The 23540-nt window shown below is 39.2% G+C and overlaps 1 protein-coding gene across 5 annotated transcripts in view; it reads right to left on the reverse strand.

Moving 5' to 3' along the window:
• LOC135215410 (unconventional myosin-IXb-like) overlaps window positions 1–23540 on the reverse strand; it is a 433647-nt gene that overhangs the window by 56145 nt on the left and 353962 nt on the right. For all 5 annotated transcript variants that reach the window (XM_064250015.1, XM_064250014.1, XM_064250018.1 and 2 more), the window contains one exon: window positions 7420–7890. In XM_064250015.1, coding sequence (XP_064106085.1) covers window positions 7420–7890 — 471 coding nt within the window. The remainder of the gene's footprint in view (window positions 1–7419; window positions 7891–23540) is intronic.

The following is a 23540-nucleotide window of genomic DNA, read 5'->3' on the forward strand; positions in this document are numbered from 1 at the left end:
TTATGTTCACTCACTTTTTTTTGTTTTGTTTACGAAAACGTACCAAAACGAATGAACCCTCACCCCTCCCACACTGACGAAGGAAAAAAAAAGACAAATAAGACTGCATAAAATAAGAGAGGAAGAGAATCTTAAGACTTTTGGAGAAATAAAATCCCCGAGGGAAACCATCCGGCCAAAACTTTTATCCGAGGAATGCTAACAATGCAGTAACAGAGCAAGTGCAGTAGCCAAGTGTGTGAGTGAGTGTGTGTGTGTGTGTGTGTGTGTGTGTGTGTGTGTGTGTGTGTGTGTGTGTGTGCAGACGTGTGTCTTGCACCAATGTTGTTCATCGACAGCCATTACATCACAACCAGCGACCGAAGGGCGGAGGGGGAAGGGGAAGGAGGGGGGAGGGGTTTTAATACTGACGGAGGTTGCTCTACCGCCGGCTGCGTCTGGTACTACTACTGCTTCTGCTGCCGCTGCTGGCATTAGTGGCGTTGCTGACAATAGACGAGAGAAAACGAGTCTACCCCGATGAATTTACGATGGTAGGTTAATCATCGAGTTGCAAAAAAAATTGGAAAATCATCTCTCCTCCCTTCATGATATCTCGTAATGGCGATCTCTCTCGAGAACCGGGAGGCTTCGCAGCGTTCCTTCTCGGTATTGCAGTGCCCTTGTCTGATAGGAGGCATTCGTAAACCCAGATTAATATCTGATTTATTTATAAGTGAGCTAAGATTACGATTATTGGTTCTAGTTACGTTTTTCTTATTTTCATAGCTTAAAATTTCTATACCCGTGAATCGTAGTGATACTACAAACTGCAATCATGCTATCTCTCTCTGTCTCTTCTCTCTCCTCTCTCTCTCTCTCTCTCTCTCTCTCTCTCTCTCTCTCTCTCTCTCGACGAAGTTCAACTTAAAACCTACTTCTGTATATGTTAAGAAACACTGTGTTACTGATTTTTCCTCTCAAGTGAAACAGCCAAACCCATACAATGCAGTTAAATCATTCCGTGTCTTGTCTTTTTGCTTTCATTTATTGCCTTGGACTGTTCCCAGTTATTACAGTTATGTGTATATGTATATATATATATATTATATATATATATATATATATATATATATATATATATATATATATATATTTACATACATGCATACTTATATATACACTCATACATATAAATGTACAGGGAATTTTAATCTTTATAATCTTTATTCCTATCTTTTCAACCTATGGCTCCCTTAGACATTACTTACGAGATTCAATGATTAGCACGTTTATTATTAAATAAAACAATTAAATAAAATAATTTTCTATTAAATCCATCTGATATGAAATAGTGACCCACACACACACACACACACACACACACACACACACTAAAATGGCTATGTTAACTTCTGGAATGTGCATGTTTAACTTATATTTGTGATGCGTTGACAAACTGGAACCTGTGGCTGATCATGTGTCTGAGAATAAGACTTTCTCTGAGAGAAGAGAGAGAGAGAGAGAGAGAGAGAGAGAGAGAGAGAGAGACGAGAGAGAGAGAGAGAGAGAGAGAGAAGGAGAGAGAGAGAGAGCAGATTGCGAAATTTTACCTTAGAGCCTGCAAGACAAGAAATGACGTGATGGTTAATTATGACCGAACTTAGCGTTTCATTTATGTTTATCTCTACACACACAGATACATTATATAGATATATGTATGAATATATATATATATATATATATATATATATATATATATATATATATATATAAATATATAATATATATATGACTCATTCGTGTATTTATTCCTTCAGTATCTACTCTGTTCTGTTCAGAATTATAAGTGGGTGCAAGTAAAGAGAGAGAGAGAGAGAGAGAGAGAGAGAGAGAGAGAGAGAGAGAGAGAGAGAGAGAGAGAGAGAGAGAGATTTTTACTTCAGGCAGATGAAAATGGTGAAAAAAACTACAAAGGAGGGTCCCTGGAGTGTTTGTCAAAGTGATACCCAAACATCGAGAGAGTATGAGACGGAGGGAAAATAAGCAAACTACACCAGACAGCACAAGAACATGCTTCTGCTAGTCCTGCCAATGCTGTCGTATCTATTTCAGCGATGATTTGCTTGTCAAAAAAAAAATAAATAAATAAATAAAGGGATATCTGACTTCGTTCCCGTTATGATCAAGTGAATGGGTCGAGAGAACAAATTACTTAAGCTTTAATTGATTTTGATATCCAAGATCTAATAATAATAATAATAAAATAATAATAATAATAATAATAATAATAATAATAATAATAATAATAATAATGGCAAGAAGTTCGAAACACAAGAAGCGAAGACAGAATACACGGGTATAAAGTCTGTCCAAAATCTACATACTGAGTTTGCCCAGGTAACGGCAATGTAAGCCGTTATAATCCTCTTTTCTTTGCGAGGCTGAGCTGGGTCTTCCTTTCAGCCTACTGTCAGTCATTTTTTTTTTTTTATTTGATTTGCTTATTCTCTTCCACCACTGCTTGTGTGTGTGTGAGAGAGAGAGAGAGAGAGAGAGAGAGAGAGAGAGAGAGAGAGAGAGAGAGAGAGAGACTTCCGAAATCCATAGACCGACGCTGAAACGCAAGAGTCTGCACCAGAATCTGCAACCGCCCCCGGGTGCACTGCCCGGGCTCATGTAGGCAGCCTTCTCTCAGCTGCTGCTCGGCGGCAGGCAGCAGCAGCAGCAGCAGCCCAGCCACTCCAGACTCGGTGGTCTGCTGTCGAGCCACACGCACTAAAAATGCTGCAGCAGGAGCAGGAGCAGGAGCAGAGGCAGCAGCGGCCGGTAGCATGTTAGGAAGACGGGAGGAGGAGGAGGAGGAGGTGATCGCGGAGAGAAGGAGGTATTATGATGAGCGGTGGAGCCCACTTCATCAGTTATTACTGGATGTATATCGGGAGCTATCATCTCTCTCTCTCTCTCTCTCTCTCTCTCTCTCTCTCTCTCTCTCTCTCTCTCTCTCTCTCAGACGCGCTGATAATTCAGCCTCAAGGCTGAACAGTACGCGGTCATCGCAATCTTGATATCGAAGCATCCGGCTTCTGTGAAATAATTCTTGCTTCGTACAAACACACACACACACATACAAATTATGGAGCAGGGTAATAATAAACTACATCTTGAGAGAGAGAGAGAGAGAGAGAGAGAGAGAAGAGAGAGAGAGAGAGAGAGAGAGAATTTTTTTTCCCAGAATGGATTCGTTATCATTGTCTCCTGTCATTCATGAGGAGCTTAGAAAGACTTCCTTGTTTGGGACGACGTCCGCCAAAATCTCTTTCTATACAGAAACTAAGAGATTCCTCCAACATTTAAAAAATAAAAAATGAAAAAAGTCTCAGCATGTGTACGAGGGAGAAAAAGAGAGGGAGAGAGGAAAGACGAAGAGTGTGCATTAGGTCTCATTAACAGGGCATGATAAACATGATTTGCGTGTTGGCTTCCACAACCCAGCATTAACTCCAGAATTATAACCCAGCGAAGAGAGGGAGGAAAAAAAAACGCCTGCATATTATACCTGAGGAATCTTCGCTACCTGGAGCAGCCCAGCCACTTTCGGCAATCTTTTCTTTTTTCTTTTTTTTCGTCAGTTCTTTTTTCCATTAGATGTTATTTTTAGCTTTCGTAAGCAAAATTTTTGCTTGCATTGAAGAAGAGTGACGTTATTTTTTCTCCTTCTTTCTCTCTCTCTCTCTCTCCTTTGAATAATGGTCGAGGCGACAGACAGCTAGCTAAGTATACCCTGTAACTTGGTGCACAGAACCGTAAAGAACACGTTTTCTTCCCCAGGTAATTTTAGGGCTGGACTATGCTATTATACAAGAGGCAACGCGCTCAGCTCTTTAGCTATGTTTTAAAAGTAATTTTTTCTTTTATAACAAAGGGATTTTTTTTCTTCAGCCTTCATGAAATACGAGCACACTTTAATTTCATAGATACGAAATCCCCTGTCAGGACCAACAGCTACCGTGCAAGGCGAGTTTAGCTTTAAAGAAAGTGTAAATTGCATAAGATGTTTGGGAGTTATGGAGAGAAAAGTTATTTTTAGACGTACGCAAGTCTCATGGTTGATCATTACGTTTCATGTAAAGTTTTCTTTCACAAATGAATCTATCTAACATTACATTATCTGCATCTTATAAACTCACTACCTTATTTGCTAGTACAGAGCCTATCTTCACTTGTTACAAGGGTAATTAGCAGGCTGTCCTAAACACGATCTAAAAATATAAGAGGGATTAAAATAAGAAAATAAAATAAAACGACATGCTATTTACATACAAGATGCGCATATAATGCTTCAGTAAGGTTGATTCACATCCATTCTTTTCGATTACATATGAAATCTTCATTTAATAAGGAAGCTTATTAAATGGCTCAAAAGTATGTGGTTGAAAAAAAAATATATATCTATATATATACTACAGAAAAACAATGACGATCGAATTAACATGCAACGGTTTGGTAAACATATTGCTTGGCACGCGATAAAATGGAAAACATGCAATTTCTAAATATCTTCCACAAACAACGATAAAAAGATTCTTCATGTCAGTTTAGGGACAAATGTGCTTACCTACTTGGGGTCACAATTTAATGGTCAGTTCATTCACTGTAAGTGAAGAAACCCCAATGCTTCTTTAGATTTTATGATCATAATGTCATACCACGTAGCACAGTATAGCTTCAGTCGACTACTTTTATGGAGTAAAATTTATGAAATTAAAATCGCAAGACTACTTTGTCGTACTCTACCCGTGTGCTCTCACGTTTCATTATATTTTGCATTCTTCGAAAAATCCTGCACCGTATATATAAATGCAAGAATCAGGCACACAGTCATTTTTTAATATTAACGGGTGTCCATAAAGCCTAGTACCATTACAATCAATAGATACTTGTAATGGTACTGGGACTTTATGGACAACCTGTATAACAATGACCAAATTTACATTACGTTTCGAGCCACAGCCAGACTGTCTAAAGCCTTCCCCGTCCTGTTGATGTACAAACACTTAAAAGGATTAAACGTCATTCTAATTTCATATGTGCATATTTTTCAGCCCGACCATCAGCAAGCTATTGTGAAAAAAAAAAGATGAGGCACAAAGGATAAAAGCAAGTTCTAGCAAGTAAGTCTACCTTGCTGATGCTGAGATAATGGCCAGTCGGGAGAGATTTAGAATTTCGTCGTCAAGATCCTCCATCCATCCTCACAAACTTTTCAGGTTCTGTTTGGAGCATCCAAACAAAGCATCCAGCCAGGCGAGAGGACAGCGAGATGCTCCGACTTTGGCGCTTAAAAGCAAAAGCAACTCAAGCATCACGAGAGACTATCTTTCAAGGTAGATATCTCATGGTAAGCTACATTCACAGTGATTTACTGTGCGTGCATGGTAACATCATAAATGGTACAGTCATACAGTCACTAAATATAAGCACACTATTACGCAGATGGCAATATAGAAGAGCACATTCATGAACATATAATCGCAAACGTTCGTGGCACCACTGCCAAATGACAAAAGCTCTATCAAACTATCATATAGCCCCCGTGAGGGATGGTGCCAGCAGTGCACCTCATAGGGTGCACTGTAGGGATTCCCTACGGTTCTTTGCAGCTTCTCTTCGGACCCTAATTGCAACCCCTTTCATTCAGTTCGTTTACTGTACCTCCTTACATATTCTCTTTCTTCCATCTTACTTTCCATCTTCTTCTAACAATTGTTTCGTAGTGCGAGCGCAATGTGTTTCCTCCTATTACACCTTTAAAACCGTTTACTCTCAACTTCTCTTTCATCACTGATAATTATAACTGATAAACCCAGCGTCTGACCCTTGACCTCAACTTCATATTCCACTCCATACGTTCGTGGTACCATAGGAATATGACAAGGAGTCTCACAAACTATCTCACACCAAATTTCAGATTTAAGGTCACCTTCTCACTTCACACTTCATAATCATTTAAACAAAATATCCAAAACTTTACTTTTTTCATCTATAACTCGACTCAGGTGTTGAATAAGAAATTCGGACCAGGAAGGATAAAACGAAATCTTGGCCCTGCACCGGTTGGTGCCTGACTATGGGAGAGAACAGCTATCTGTATATATATATATATATATATATATATATATAATATAATATATATATATATATATATATATACATATATATATATATATATATATATAATAATATATATATATACATATATATATAATCTCTTAAATTTCCAGTTTCAGACAATCTCGGTATCACTAACATGTGTTGGTCGTAATACCGCAATACCACAAAGGGAAAAATAGCTTAATTTATTTCCTATTCGGATTCTCGGTTTGCAGAGTTAAAGAAAGAAATCGGGATTATTCTTATTGGTTCTCCTTTCCTGGTTTCTGAGCTATGCTCTTCCTTACGGTAGAATTTTATTGTTTCTTTCACGTAGTCTCTTTACTGTGCTTGCATTATTTTTCCTGTTAGGTTTTTGGTCCAACTTAATAAAAGTAATTACGATTAGTCGTTCCATCACCTTGCAAATTGCTCTCTCTCTCTCTCTCTCTCTCTCTCTCTCTCTCTCTCTCTCTCTCTCTCTCTCTCTCTCTCTCTCTCTCTGTGTGTGTGTAAAGAGGTTCGACTGGTTATGTGAAATGCACTTTCCTTGGCTTATAAAAGTAATTCCAATATACTGAACAGGCATATATCATTTCAGCAAATTAGGAAGTAATGAAGACGGACTTTACGCTACAACTGACCTTCCTCATCATCATCATAGAGTAACTGCTATTTTTCTAACAATAATAACGACAGTTTAATAATTAATCATGGTATTCAACTTCAACCATCAAAGTGAAATAAACTTGTCAAACATTATTGTGAACGACAAACCTGGGAGACTTCACAACATAAAAGTATGCATAATCAGGCAAGCATAATTAAAGAAGACATCACCGAACACTGATGTCACTTACCATGGCCTTTGTAACCTGTGGAGAACTAACAAAAGCTTTCTTACCAAAAGCATCTTTCAGTTGTCTTCTGAAGATGGAAAAAGAAACCCACAAGATTATTGAGTATAAGTTGTCTTCTTGTAAGTAATTACATAGTGTTTTTGTTAACAATCGAATACTTCCAGGCCCTATCTGTGGCCTTCTCCAGTGATAGGTCCTGAAGATACTCGAGTGTTAAAAATACTATGTAAATAGTTACGAGTAAACAAGTTATACTCAAAAGTAAACAACTTATACTCAATAATCTTGTGGGTTTTTTTTTCCATAAACTTTCTTACTTACCCAGTTGGGGGTTATGGACCCCCACCATTATACGGGAACAAAAAGCTCTAGAAAACAAAAGACGTCAAAAATGCGTCTACCAGAAGAGCCAGAGTGATTGACTTACCCGCCAAAAACGACTGAGAAGCGTTGTGAGGGTCGGCGAGCGTGGAGTTGTTGGGTGTGATCTGGGCGTCAGAACTGCCGGGCGTGGGCGTCCTGCTGCCGAGAGGGTAATTGGGCGGTAGTTGAGGGGAATTGCTATTACTGTATGTGCCGTGGGAGCTGTTTTTGTTGTTGTTGGTGGTGGAGTTGTTGGTGGAGGCAGTCGAGTTGGTATTGATGGAGCTTGGGGTGTTGTGAGAAGAGGGGTTGTTGCCGTTGGCGGGGGCGGTTGTGGTGGCGGTTGTGGCAGTGGCAGCAGCAGTGGTGGTGGTGGAAGAGGTGGCGTTGGTATTGTTGGTGGGCGTGTGTTGGGGGGCTGCGGGCGCGGAGTGGTGAAGCGAAGGAGGAAGGCGGGAGCGGAGTGTGACGAGCTCACACCCTAAAGACCTCAGCCGCTGCTCCAATTGCGCCGCCTCGCTCGTCCCGCACGCATCTGCAGGAGGCCAGGGAGGAGACAGACCACATTAGATAGAAGCAACGTCAAATTGAAGGACTCATTTCAAAATTTGATCAAAGACTAAAGCTAAGAATTAATACAGGGAGACAAAATGCATAAGAAAGGGGACATCAAATTGGAGGACTCATTTCTCATAATTAGATAAAAGACTTCTGCTTCTAATTAATACAAGGAGACAAAATTCAAGAAAGGGAATATAAGACTTCTAATTCTGATGAATACAAGGAGACAAAATTCATAATAAAGGGGACATCACATTTAAGGTCTCACTTCATAAGCCAATAACTAACTTATGTTCCTAATTGAAATAAGGAGGGGACAGACCACATTTAATGACTCGTTCCATGATCTGATAAATGACTAAAACTTCTAATTAATACAAGGAGACAAATTGCATAAGAAAAGGGGCATCAAATTGAAGGACTCGTTTCTCAAAATTAGATAAAAAAAAAACTTCCGCTTCTAATTAATACAAGGAGACGAAATGCATGAGAAAGGGGACATCACATTTAAGGATGCATTCCATAATCTGATAACACTTATGATTGTAATTAATACAAGGAGACAACATGCATCTGCTGGAGGCCAGGGGGGAGACGGACCACATTAGCTAAAGGAACGTCAAATTTAAGGACTCATTTCATAATTTGATAGAAGACTTATGCTTCTAATCAATACCGGGAGACGAAATTCATACGAAAGGCAATAAAAGACTTCTGATTCTGATGAATACAAGGAGACAAAATGCATAAGAAAGAGGACATCACATTTAAGAACTCATTTCATAATTAGATAAAAGACTTCTGCTTCTAATTAACATAAGGAGACGAAATGCATGAGAAAGGGGACATCACATTTAAGGTCTCATTTCATAAGACAATAACTTCTGTTTCTAATTGATATAAGGAGACAGACCAAATTAGATATAGGAACTTCAAATTTAACGACTCATTTCATAATCTGATAAAAGATTTATGCTTCTCATTATTACAAAAAGACAAAATGCATAAGAAAGGGGACATCACGTTTAACGTCTCATTTCAGAAGCTAATAACTAACTTATGCTCCTCATTGATATAACGAGGAGACAGACCACATCATATAAAGGGACATCAGAGACGTAAAGTCTCATTTCATAACCTAATGAATGAATTACAATTTTAATTAATATAAGGAGACAAAATACATAAGAAGAGGGTCATCAAATTTAAGGCCTCATTTCATAACCTAATTAATGACTCGTGAAAAGGGACATCAATTCATGGTCTTATTTCGTAATTTAATGAATGACTTATACTTCTAATTCATATAAGTAGAATACAGAACTCTCTTAAGACTACCTGTCAAATAATTTTCTGTGAAGAACACATGAAAGTAAAATAGGTTGACTGTTTAGCATATCGCTGTAAATTATTTTCGGTGTTAAAAATCATCTCATTAAAACTATAGAGATGATTGACTGGAAAAAGAAATCAACAACCTCGAGTCGTCCGTAACTTAAAACGCGTTAAAAAAAAGGATCGATTACTACACAAAGTGAGACAGTTCAAGCTCAACACGAAAATTATACCAATTTAGTTTAGTTTTCAACAACCCGGACCCCCACCCCCAATTTATTCGCCATACAAAGATGCTGCTGACCTTAACAGTGATGTGGAGCCGAATAAGCGAGTGACATACATAACGGGCGATGATGAGGAACTCCGGAAAAATTAAACTTTATTTATTACCATATCTCCCACCATGACACCACTCCATCATCTGCTTTGCACAGGTAACACCACTTAAATGAGTGATATTTTCCATTATTCCGTCTTCTTTCCCTTCTAAGTTTTCTTTTTATTAGTGAGAAATAAATAAATAAATAAATCCCCTAATGGTGCCAGGGAGCGGCAGTATTCCAACTTTCCCATATTTACTGAGGCGGTGGCATTAATGCCGTGAGGTTCTAATCTCCCGTTGTTAGAACCGTCTTCTCTTGCCTGGACTTCAGCAGCCTCCATGAACATCTTCCCAACACGACAGCTCAATGTAGTGATTTCCTTTTTCTAGACGGTGTTAATTAATTGTCCAGCACATAATCGAAAGACATCATTTGGGCCAGTTTCAACAGGAAGCTTTCTTCAATACAGTATAATAGCATATGATCTTCAATTCTTTCCCCCCTTTTTGTGAATACTCCCTAACTAAGTGATTTTCAATTCCATCTTTCATTAGCATCTTAAAAGTTTTATTAGTTATATCTGTTACAGTTATTGGCCTTAGACCTACTGCCCTTGAGTTTTTCTTCTTTGTAACCATTTTCGTCTTTGGTTTCCAGTGATCTACGGAGTTTTCTCCCCTTATTCTCGAAGTTTGCCCTGCCCCCCCACCCCCATAAACAGAGGAATAGAGGAATGGTAAAAAAAAATATATATAAAAAAATAACAAAAAACCTGAAACGTCAAAATCACCAAACAAGTCAAGCTGGTGACAAGTTTTTCTCTGAATGTCAGCAAGGGCTTGACAGTGAAGACAGACCAGGTTAATTAATACGCATTCAGACGAGAGATGCAGTACGCCACGGCAAAATGCGAAGGTGCAGAGAGAGAGAGAGAGAGAGAGAGAGAGAGACGAGGAGGCGGATGGGCGGTATACTAGGCGTGTGTGAGGCGCGTGTGATGTGGAAGTAATGATAGCGGGAGCAGCCACTTGGCCACCAATGATCACGACGCATCTGTCCGCCACCACTGCCAGTCACGACCAGTCCTTCGTTGACCTCCCCCTTTCTCCCCCCACCCCCTTACCCTTACCACCCACCCATTCCAACCATTATGTTAGATCCATGAAGTTCCGCCGTTGTCCACTGCGATTGGCTGCTTGCTCTTACTAGCAACACTCCTTCAGCCATGAACTTTTAGCTAGACATTGAAAACCCACCGGTGTTCTGTGCCACTTCTGTTTGTCCCTCGCCTGTAACAGCCTCATTCCGTCTCTTCCTCGGTTACAACAGCCTCATTCCATTTCCCCCTCAGCCTACAACAGCCTCATTCTCTTTCTTCCTCGGCCTACAGCAGCGTCATTCTGTTTCTCCCTCGGCCTACAACAGCCTCATTCTCTTTCACCCTCGGCCTACAACAGCCTCTTAGCTAGACCGCTACCCACTGCTACTGTGGCTACTCGCTATTTCTACTTGTTCGGCCTACGCTTAGTGCCCAGGCATGGTTCTTCTCTCTCGCACGCCCACGGACAATCTCCGCCGCGAGTTTCTCAAAGTTTGCGGGCTGCCGCCCTAGCTCAACCCCCACGCTTCAATTAAGCTGAGGTCACGAAGGAGAAAACACAAGAAATGTGTATGTAGGTACTAACGGGGGCGGCCTTTTACCCTTTCCGCGGAAGATTCAATTTTCTTGCGATCACAAAAGCGATCTCCTTGAATGACTCAGGCGTTGCAGAGCGTTTTTTTTTTTCTTATTGGGTTAAAGAAGACGAATTTATTAAGGTTTAAAACCTCTGTCCATCTGTTACAAAGGAAGCACTACTACTGGTCGCCTGTATTAGGTTTTTCTAAGGTTCCTGTATCGGATTGAAGTTTGCAGTTTTACTGCAAGAATATTTTCTTCAATAGCCAGAGAAATAGTTCTCAGCGATTTTTTAAAAAAGATATTATTACTGACTGTACATAAGGTTGGATGAAATTTCTCACTTCACCCACATACAAACTGGTATAATTTTAACTTGTTTTATAAAGACTGAGTAACTCCGGTGAAAAAAAAAAAAAAAAAAAAAAAAAAAAAAAAAAAAAAAAAAAACTTCAATTCGCGAAAGCAGATAAGTGAAGAAGTATATTATCTGTTTGATGGTTTTCCAATCTTTCTTGTCTTTCAAATTTCAACTGAATGCATGATTGCAAGAGGTCACTCCCGTTTTAATCTGAAAAGACCGCCGGGCTTTTCGTTAGCCGCAGAATATTTAGAATAAAATGTGTTATGATCTTAAATTAGTACCTCAATGGCATGCAGACCACAGACCTCTTGAGTGAATCAGTGCTCATAAAGTTATGCACTCCACAAGGTCCATTCTTGCCCCCGACATACGCTCCCAATTTAATCAAAAGCAATACTCATACAGTATTTGTTGGTAGGTAATGCAGTGCCTTTTATTTCTGAAGTTGGTCCCCCAACTGGTCACGTCAATTACAAGGACGACCTTAATGCTTGAGAGTCGAATTTAACTGGGACAGGATAGAACGACACGCCCACCCCAGAGGGAAATGTGGAAGAAGGAAAACGGAGGTAAACACAGTTTATGAGAATAAGAATGAGGCCCCACTCATCTGCGCTTCACTGATCTGTGATTAAGAATGAGGCCGACATGCCTACGCTTTACTGATCTGTGATTATTCTGAGCACAATAATAAGGCTTATTCAACAAAAAGAGTGCAGGTTGGCAAGTACGAAAGCATGGCTCCCTTGAAGACCTTCATTCGAATTGAAAAAAGCAAATTTGTTCAACGTATTGAAGTTAAATTTATAGATATGAAGTGATTAACCTCAAATCTAGTTAGAGCAGAAGACTAAATTTGAATTGTGGCCTATTTTAATGAAAAAAATTAATATTTCGTAACATTCCGAAGTACTGTTCTATTGTTTTATTCAGCAAAACGCCACAAGATTGAAAAAGTTTACTTAACTTAATCCATCATACATCTAGGGAGATAAGACTCAAAATACATCTAGGAGAAAGGAAAAACAGAAGTAATGAGGACAGAGTCTGCATAAAAGAATGGGGAAACGATTAATGAGTGTGACTCTTTCAAACATTTAGGAACGATGCATACAGTGCAGATTTGCTTGAATTTGAATTTACTGTAGGACTAAAACAGTAAATGAAAATATGGGTAGCATGGAAAAAAAAAAAAAAAAAAAAAACAGAATTTGCATACTGAAGTGAGATTGTACTTAAGTCTAGTACGATGTGATTTGCTAAATAGACATGAATCTTGGTACGGCGATGAAACCACATTTACGAGATTTTTTCGAGTTGAGAATCAGGTTGCAATGAGAATATCAGGAGCCAGATTGCACGGCAGTGTTAGAAATAATACCGTAAGGGAAATTACGGAAGTTCCATATATATATATATATATATATATATATATATATATATATATATATATATATATATATATATATATATATACATATATATATATACATATATATATATATATATATATATATATATATATATATATATATATATACATATATATATATAAATATATATATATATATATATATATATATATATATATATATATATATATATATATATATATATATATATATATATATATATATATAGATGAAATAATAATGAACGGGGTTAGGGCATGTCCTTTGCACAATCCAAGGAAGAATAATCCTTTGCGTCACGCGGCGCGGGAGATAATAATGACAATGTTTTTCTGAATGGTTTTCCTTTCATCAATGTTAATTTATTCGTAACCACCTCTTGTTTAACTGATGATCAATTTAGTATGCCGTGAATGTTTTTCAATAATTTTTCGTGTTGATGCTTTCGAAAAAGTTGGAACAACGGATGATCTTGTCTATTATGTATATGATTTTAATCGACCAGAAAAAAAAACAATAGTTAAATTATAAATTTGTTATTTGTAGATTGGAGACCTTAGCCCTTGTAGAAATTATGTTAACTGCTTAAGACCAGCAAAACACATAACACCAAATGCAATTATAATATTAATGACGGTGGAAACAGGGAAGCCCAATGTATACAAAAATATGCAGCAATATACGAATCTTCATTCTTCTGGCATTAGGATGTTTGAATTCACATCCCGGTATTTTGCATAATGTTACCGTAACCATGAGCCATTTCTTTGAAGTCTGACTCCGAATTCCTGAATACCTTTGGAAAGTGAGAGAAAAAGATTTTAAGCGCATGTGTGCGTAGATATAATAATACAGTATTTCCAGGTAAAAAAATATATTTTATTTGTACGAACACCCGCCGTTCCCCACCCCCCAAATGGGATTAAAACAAAATTGACGTTTATCCTTTGATCAATTTGCAATGTTTCAAAGTGAAAGCAAAATAGGTGTTTTCAGCACAAACTGAGGCTCAGGTAACCCCAGAAATGAGAGAGAGAGAGAGAGAGAGAGAGAGAGAGAGAGAGAGAGAGAGAGAGAGAGAGAGGAAGCATGCGAATGAGCTGTAACGGGGCACGAGTTGGCATGGTATCATTAGGGCATCAGTCGGAACCTCGGATTACAGGAGAAGTTTCACTGTGTCGTTACAAGTACAGATGGCACTAATAATGCTAATGATTTAAGTGGGCCTCTATTTAGGAACGGTCGTTAAAGTAGTGTATCCTGAAAAAGGTCGGACACAGGGCTAAAGAGAGAGAGAGAGAGAGAGAGCAGAAATCTGGCCAGCTACAGCTAAACGTGCACCGCTGGCACCACATTATTTTGCATTCTGGAAATTTTGACTTCTTTGGATTGCGAAACAAACCGTTTTAGACCACACACACACACACACACACACACACACACAACACACACACACACACACACACATATATATATATATATATATATATATATATATATATATATATATATATATATATATATCAAGGCAAAACCCACAAGTGGTGCTAAGCCCTTTCGACTTCCTGTCCTTCACTTGTCTGCTAAGTATATGACAGTAAATCGCAAAGGCCTAGCACCACTCCATTGTTTCACTTTCCTTCGTCGATTTTGCCTTTATTTATATAATATTCACCATGTTCATAAATATATATCTATGTATATGTATATTATTAAATGGCAATTCCATATTCAGGGCCGTGACTCAGGTGACAAATGTTTTTTTTTTTCCTTTGAATTCCCAGCTTGGAATGTGCTAATTACTTTGTCTGTGGACTAGTGACTGAATCCTTTGTCATCTGCCTTTTGCTTTTTCTAGTTTTTAGTTTTCCAATTCTATACCAAACTGTTTACCAAATATGTCAGGTTAATGTGGAACAAACTTATTCCCAGATAAAGTAAACTATGTCATTCTTTATAATAAAGCACATTATTTCTGCATAAAAAACTATATCTGAAATAGATTTTTTTCATAATAATCCCCTTTGGGTAGATACACCAACATCACTCAGTCTTAAGCATCCTTTATCACTTAATGGCTCGGTGACACATTTGCGATTCAAGGACGCGCAATGCATAAATGCCCAATTTTTGCTAATTACGACGTCATTACGCTGTAACTACGACCAAATCACCGACAATCGCCATGGATCGTTACCGTTTAAAACATTCGCGCACGCGAATGATGGCGACAATCGCCAAAACCAGCCATTACGACATAAGCGTCCTTGAATCGCAAAAGTGTGACCGAACCTTATAAAGAGTACGTCACGACGCATCAACATGAAGCCACAGAGGGCTGTGACCATCGCACGCGATGACGTAAGTTGAACGCAAGAAAAATTTACATTTTCAAGAATGATGACGTCAGCTCCTCCATAGCCATTGTTATTAGGATTTGCACACTTCGGAGATGCGAACGAAGGAATGCGAGCGTAGGCTACGTGTGCGATTTCTTTTTTTTCTTCTTTTTTTTAAGGCCACCAGTCGATAACTAAATACGGGCATAAGGGGCATATTCCAAAGGCAGCCTATGATACATTGCTCGTAATTTTAAAGATTATAGCCAGAGGGTGAGTTGAGAGAGGAGCTTGCCGGAGTGAAGGAGAACCTCTCTCTCTCTCTCTCTCTCTCTCTCTCTCTCTCTCTCTCTCTCTCTCTCTCTCGAACTGACCCGGGATGATTTCATTTCTTTTGCTTTATGCTCAATGAGAATTTTCCAGCAACTGCACTTTTTGAACACAGTTAGAGGAACGGGGTAAAAAAAAATATTAGCAGATGGTATTTCTTGACCCATTCGCAGACAGGTAACAAAACGACCTATCCGCTCCTCGAAATGTTCTCGCGCGACCTACCATCTCTCCAAAGACGATTAATTCTGATGATAATGACCCATGTCACCTTCATTTCATGAAGATGACTATCTTCTCTCTGAAATCAGTTTTTTTTTATTCGGGTTGGAAGGGCGGGCGGGGGTTGGGGGGTTGGGGGGTTGGGGGGGTTGGGGGGGTGTCCCTTCTACTAATCCTTTTTACGCAGCTGACATAACACAGATTTCCAGATCAGCCTAAGCTTAATATGTCAGCCAAGAAAGAGTTGGTGTTCCTCGTCTGGGCCACATCATCGAGTGACTAACACTAGGTAAAAAACAAGATAGATTCATGACCCTTGCCATCCATTTCTCCAACGTACAAAGAAAATTATTCCCTATTTCACTCTGCCACTTCGTTTTCCGTGCTTAAATAAATGCAGGAGTGAATATCCTAATAGTTTAGTCTTTTATATCAGTAGTGGAAGGTTCTAAGATAGAGTCCAAAGAAAGCCAAAATTCTTAAGGCCTCTGTTATTGAAACAAGCTGTGATATGTATCTGGAAGTTATTTCATTGTGGTGGGTCGCCAACAGGGTGGAAAAGGCCACCATACACTGAAGCCACAACCTACCCTGCTCTATGAGCAAGAGCCCGTGCTGACATGAGGTCAGCTTAATCTGAAACGACAACTACTTACGGAGCGAGACGTGGCCACGGCGAAAGTCATACTACGATGTTCGAGTGTAAATATATTGGACCAGTGAACTGAACTCCACCTCTTCAGCAGCATTTTACCCTTGTGAGTTTTTAACTCGGGGGACACGAGTTCACACCGCGCCGAAGTTTTATGCTTTTATAACTGAATTCTCATTAACAGCTTTCATATATAGCACGTGAACAATATGCTTCCTGCGGAGGTATATACTTGAGGTCAACAGCAAGTGGTCCCTGACTTGCGAATGGAGAAAGAGAACACGAGCTCAAATCCTTGAGAGGTCAAGTTCTATCCTCGCATTTTATTGCCAGTGATTCAAATATACTGAATTCAGTGTCCGTAACTAAGAAATAAAATTTGGAAACCCCTTGTATTCTCTCTCTCTCTCTCTCTCTCTCTCTCTCTCTCTCTCTCTCTCTCCAACAAGCAACTAAATGAGAGATATATTTTAAACGGAGTTAGAAAATCGACCCTTTACCAAGCCAAACCGAACGCTCATTCACAAGGCCTGCGGAACTAGTTTCTGTCACCACTCGCTTTCTGGTCCTCTGTCACTATAACATCATACTTATTAGGAACCTTAATTAATGCTGAGAGAGAGAGAGAGAGAGAGAGAGAGAGAGAGAGAGAGAGAGAGAGAGAGCACTTGTCACTGATCCTGACTTAATTATACTGCAAAGAGAGAATGTCACGTTACGTTCTGGAGAGAGAGAGAGAGAGAGAGAGAGAGAGAGAGAGAGAGAGAGAGAGAGAGAGAGAGAGATGAGGGGATGGGGGAGCTTGTCACTGATCCTGGCTTGATTTTGCTGTAAAGAGGAAATGCCCATTTTGGAAAGCGAGAGGGACCCATAATCTCAAAGGTTTTATGTATCTGCCATTTAATAAATTTCAGGGAAAGGATAGTGGGTAATGAAAAAAAGAAATGGGCCAAATAAACACTGTTCTTTTCACAAAATAGAGAAGCTGATACGCAATTATGAAGAGTGATAAAGGCTATATCACATTACATTATAAAGATAGATTACCGAATTAGATTTCTGTATGGTACTCAATAATGATAGCAACTGCTGACAAAAAAACAAGAGTAATAACTTTAAAGAAGACATCTGATTTTGCATAAAACTTAGAGCAATAATCAAAAGCAACGGTAAAAAAAGGTTGCAAAGAAACCTGCCTGTACAATGAAACTGTAAGTTTCAGTACTTTGTTCCTGTAATATTTAAAAAAAAAATTGTTTTGCAAAGAACCCGTTAGTCCTTTGCAAGGTTTTACGAAAGTTTGCCAAATACGTGCATGTTTCAGATACCTTTTTAAAAAGGCGATTATTCATGACTAATTATTAAACTTTGTTTTTCAAAATTGTTAAATTGGGTAGGCGAGGGAGAGTAAAGTAAATGCGACAAGATATTTACGCAATGTAAACCTGAAAATGACACGACGGTTTCGCAAAATACTCTAATGTAGAAAAGTGGCAATTAAGATGATCAATGAAAAGACTTCCTATGAGCTAAATGAAGTAGAAAATATTATAGGAGAATAGCTTCTCGAACGAACGGAAAAACAGACAATTCTCCAGACACGACGGATGGTTCTATACGTTTTTATATCCATTCAAAGGAATATAAAAAAAACCGCATAACTCTACGCCATTAATTATTCGTGATAGGACAGCATGTGCTAAGTATGAATAATGTCCCTCTTATTCTGATATAACGAGATGACGTAAAAGAAAAAGAAAAAAAAGTTGCAAGAATGCAGGTTGTCCTCTAAGGCAACAGTTACTTGACATGGTTCTCTCTCTCTCTCTCTCTCTCTCTCTCTCTCTCTCTCTCTCTCTCTCTCGATGTTGAGGAGCTCGGGTAAGGCAACCAACCGGCTGCTTCATCCATCTTCCCAAACAAAAGGCAGGAAAAGAATGTCAACGTGGAATTTCTTTTATCAAACAATGGCTCCGCAAATATTCGTATCTGTTTGCGCCGTGCACAAGTGACCTCCCCAAGCCTCAAATCAAAGATAAGCCCTTATCTGCTTCAGCCCACAATCTACCTGGTCGCTTAGCTAGAGCTTGCGGGGTCACATTAGCTATAGTAGATTCACTTCAACCGTGCATTTGATGTCGAGGCCAGTCCCTTACGACGCTCCTGATTGGCTGTTGATAAGCCAATCATAGGGCTGGAAACTCTCGAGAGAGTTAACATGGGGTAGGATCTATGTTGTTCCACCTCCCCTGAGGGATACGTCTTTCAAAAGTATCCCTCAGGAGAAGTGGAACATATATACATCCTGCCTATGTGAACCCTCTCGAGAGACTGAGAATTTCCAGCCGTGTGATTGGCTTATCAAGAGCCAATCAGTAGCTCACATTTATCGCAATGAGACGAGATTACATATACTTTTAAATAATTTTGCGAGGATTAGTATTAAAAAGTCGTCTAGCACACACAACAAATTCCTGCTTCTTATTGACCAAAAGTATGATCTGGTGAGTTGCGAGAATTTTATTCTAAAAATTTTAAATTAAATAGAAATAAATGAAAACCTTCTGAAAAAAGCGTATTTCTTGTTAGCAATGACAATGCAAAAGTTCAGGAGAGAGAGAGAGATATTTAATCCATTCTGGAAATATTTACGACCTTGCGTTTTCCTATTGCAAATTTACCAAGCTACCACTCTGTAAACAGAAACTTACTAAATATCAAGAGGATCTGCATTAATTCTCCATCGCTTACACACCAATAATTCCGATAAGTATCTGGCGCAGACGAAACACAAGAGAATGAACGCATGGCTGCACATTCCAACATTCGAACCCGTTACGAAATTTAACACATTTAACAAGGCGGAAATACGGGAAGATAAAATGTCAAATATCACATAAATCATTAATGACTCAGAGAATTAAATATCATTATTCAAATTCATCAGCTTTTATTTTTGCCTACTTTTAAGAAAAGAATGCGTTCATAGAGTCTGGAAAGGAAACTTTAATTTTCTAAGATAAAATTTAGTTTGTAGGAATAGAATGCAATATAGAATTTTGGCCAAGGCTAAACACTGGGACCTATGAGGTCATTCGGCGTTGAGACGGAAATTGATAGTCGAAAGGTTTGAAAGATGTAACAGGAAGACCTCCAAGCAGTTGTCACTTAAAGCAATTGTTGGGAGAGGGTGGATAGTAAGATGGAAGAAAGAGAATATGAACAGAGGTACCGTAAAAGAAATGAAAGGGGTTGCAGCTGGGGGCCTTAGAGACGCTGCAAAGAACCTTAAGCAGTACCTACAGTGCCCCGCATGAGCTGCACTGACAGCACTAACCCCCCTACGGAGAAATAAGAGAGTGTGAGTACATTTCGTCATCCCTGTATTTTCATATTCTGGCGATACAGAGGTCACAATCCTAAGGGTGGCCCCAGAAGCCGTTGAACCGATTCTCGTGCCAAGTTTCTACTATACCCAGAGAATATTTTCTCAGCTTATACTCGAACGTTAAAACATTATACGCTGACTGGAAGCCAGACAAAAATAGCATCGCCGAGTCCAGAAGCATTAGCATTTAGAGGCTCCTGATGTCCAACAAAGCTTTTTTCCTTAAATGTCTGATATTTATTCAAATACAGCGGATCACACTGCCAGTGTAGTCTGTATTCATGACACCACATTTATATACAAGACAAATGAATTACACACTTTCAAGTGTGTGTGCGCAAGTGGATTGCATACGCTCTTTTTTCTACGTACATAGAGGACGAAATTATTATTAACTAAAAAATTCCCCTTCGGTTTACATATATGAAAATATATCAGTTCCGAGGTAGAGCGAATTAGATGATAAAGGACATTTGTAGCTCGAATAATTTATACGAATCACGGTGATGTGATAATCATTCATACGTACATTATATATATATATATATATAAAAATATATATATATATATAATATATATATATATATAATATATATATATATAATATATATACATATCTATATATATATACATATATAATATATATATAAAAGGAAAATAGAGAAGACTCTATGTAAAATCAATGGGCTGAAGCAGCATTCCTTTTCAAAAAGACATGTTTGAGAGAGGGTCTACTCCCAAAATATACATATTATGTATAATTGTATAGTTATACGCACACATGTTAAGAGGGGTCTGAAATGAAGCTCCTTACGTCGTCTCTATATAAAGTAAACTACTTTTGAGAGTCGCACCTTGGAGTGCCTTGCCTGTAGCAACTGTCCCTGCCATCGCAAAGGTTTTCCAAACCCGTTTCCCGTTTATTATGACCTCGGACAGCGTTTCCAAAACATGTCGATGTCACCACCACGACCTTAAAATTTATATAGTTCAAACGCACATTTTCCTCGGGGCGAGTGAATCTTCTCGCATTTTCTGTGATCATTTTCATTTCCAAAAGTGGGAATAGCTGTTGTTTTTTTTTTTTTTTTCCTTTTTTTTTTTAAAGGATAACTTCAACGTCTTAGCGAATAACCGTCATTTTTCCTATGCATTTTCAATTCTTAAGAGTATAATTTTCTTTTTATATTCGCCGCCGTGTTTTGAATGAAAGTGTCTTGCTTTGGCGATAAAAAATGAAAAACGCTACCGTCATGATCTTCATCTTGTTCAAAAGGCCAAATACTTCGTGCGAGGAAAAATTTTAAGCGGATGGCCATGCGAATACTCATGTTTCATTAATCTCTTCTGTACGAATAAAAACATAAAAAAGGGGGGTGAGGGGAGTGTAAGAAAAAGTGGTTGATGGGATCTGACGATGCCCCAGCGGGGATAAAAAAAAAAAAAAAAAAAAAAAAAAAAGGCCCGGGCGATGATTGGATTCTGATGAGAGCCAATAAGCTGTTAGCTTGTCCACCGGCTGAACCAATCAGAGGCGAGTGGACAAACAACTCAAGTCAGTCACGGATCAGTATGGACTGAAGGACCACAATGGAACTGCTTTAATGAGACGTCGGTAGCCTACTCAAAGAACTTTTTTCTTCTACTTCTTTTTCTTGTTTTCTTTTTCCTCCTGCCTCCCGTTCGCGCCCAAAAGCCATCATCCTCGTGTCACTCGGCCCCTCCTTTTACCAAAGGCCAGACACTCCGAGGCTAAATTGGACGTGGAGACTGAGAGGAGGAGGAGGAGGATGAGGAGGAGGAGGAGAGGGATCCGATGATAGGGAACCATTATGGCGGACACGATTGATTTAGATTAGTGTCACGGGTCAGCAGGATGGATAGATGAAGGAATGTTTCAGGCAGAGAGAGAGAGAGAGAGCCCGCCGTAAACAAACTACTCAGCAGATGACAAAAATATCACACTCCAGGAAATAAACAATACCTCTCTCTCTCTCTCTCTCTCTCTCTCTCTCTCTCTCTCTCTCACACACACACACACACACACACACAGCACATAATATGCGAGCATGTTTACCAATTAACCATCTTTCCTTCTCTCCTCTTCTCTAATTCCCTGCTCCCTTAACGGGAGTCTGAATTCAATAAGATGGCAGGTGCTACAGACTTGAATTCTAATGAGCATAACAAATAAGTTTCTCTCTCCAGATAATGATCACGGCGGATGTTAAATCACATTCTTTCCGGGATTAACTCGCGAGACCAACAGCGCAGGGACGAGGTAAACAGGAATGTTTGGAGCCACACTTAGCCGCGCAGTCAATAGATGGCGCTCACCGCACTACAGGCTCTCATTCTTCTTTACTTGCACAGACCAGAAACCGAGGTTTTGCTACACGTTAAAGTCGTGGTCATAATAAACGGGAAAACGGTTCGGGAGACCTTATTATTATTAAAAGAAGTAAAAGCGATAAAGTAAAAGCGAAGATATAAAGTTAACCGTCCCATATAACAACTACCTGGATCCTTTACTTCGCTAACGGTTCAAATCGATATAATCTGCACAACAAGAAATATAGGAAAGTGACGGATAAAAAGGTAATTATTATATATTTAAAAACTACATTACTGCTATCAAGAGTTATTGTCCCGGAACGAAAGAGAGTGAGAGTGGCTGTATTATAGAAAGATGACGGTTAAGATAAATAATAAAAATCCTCTCTCACTGATTACAATCCAAATTTTAAAAATGATATAAACTTTTTAAAAAAAGGTGTCTATCTCTCAGCGTCCTACTGAAGGCAGCAGGCAGAGGACGGCCGCTCTTCCCAAACCATTGTGTCGGAGAGATAATCCCACGGAGGAAGCATAGGGGAGACAGGGGGTGGGGGAAGGGGAGGGGATGTAGAGGGAGGTGGAAGCAATAGAAGTTCAGGGTAGTGGCAGGAGTAAAAGGATGGGTAGGGGATTGGGAAGAAATGGCAGTTCAAAGTAGGGTAGGGGGAAGGGATGGGTACGGAGGATGGGTTACGGGGATTCCACAGTCCCCCACGGACCCAAAGGTCCCAAAAAGAGAGGCAGGAAGAGACATGGTATTGAGGGGGGGGGGGGGGGGGGGGAGAGAGGGAGAAAGGTAGGGAGAGGAGTCATCCGCTTCCCAAAGTGACACCATCAAAGGCGGCTTCCTTTCTGCCAGGTAACTCCTGATGAGGGTCCAGGAGGCGAGTAGGGGAGGGGGAGGGGGGTTCAGTAGGGAGGCGTTAGTAGTACCTTAGGGGGGAGAGGGAATCTGGTAAAAGAGGCGCAAAGTCATGTTCAGCCAATAATAATTACGGCAGCATTGTCGTTCCTCTCTCTCTCTCTCTCTCTCTCTCTCTCTCTCTCTCTCACGTCTCTGGAAGAATCGTACAAGGGAAAAATGAATAAAGTACATAATAAAAAAAATGTTAATTTCGTTTTTCAAAAAAAAAAAATAATAATAATAATAAATAAACAAAACCTGATGTTCCATTGCTTTAATCTCTCGAACACAAGAAATGGATGCTGATTTTTCTGCCGTACATTTTCGGAATTACTCA

The sequence above is a fragment of the Macrobrachium nipponense genome, chromosome 5 (genome assembly GCF_015104395.2).
Source record: "Macrobrachium nipponense isolate FS-2020 chromosome 5, ASM1510439v2, whole genome shotgun sequence".
In the NCBI taxonomy this organism is placed as follows: Eukaryota; Metazoa; Arthropoda; class Malacostraca; order Decapoda; family Palaemonidae; genus Macrobrachium; species Macrobrachium nipponense.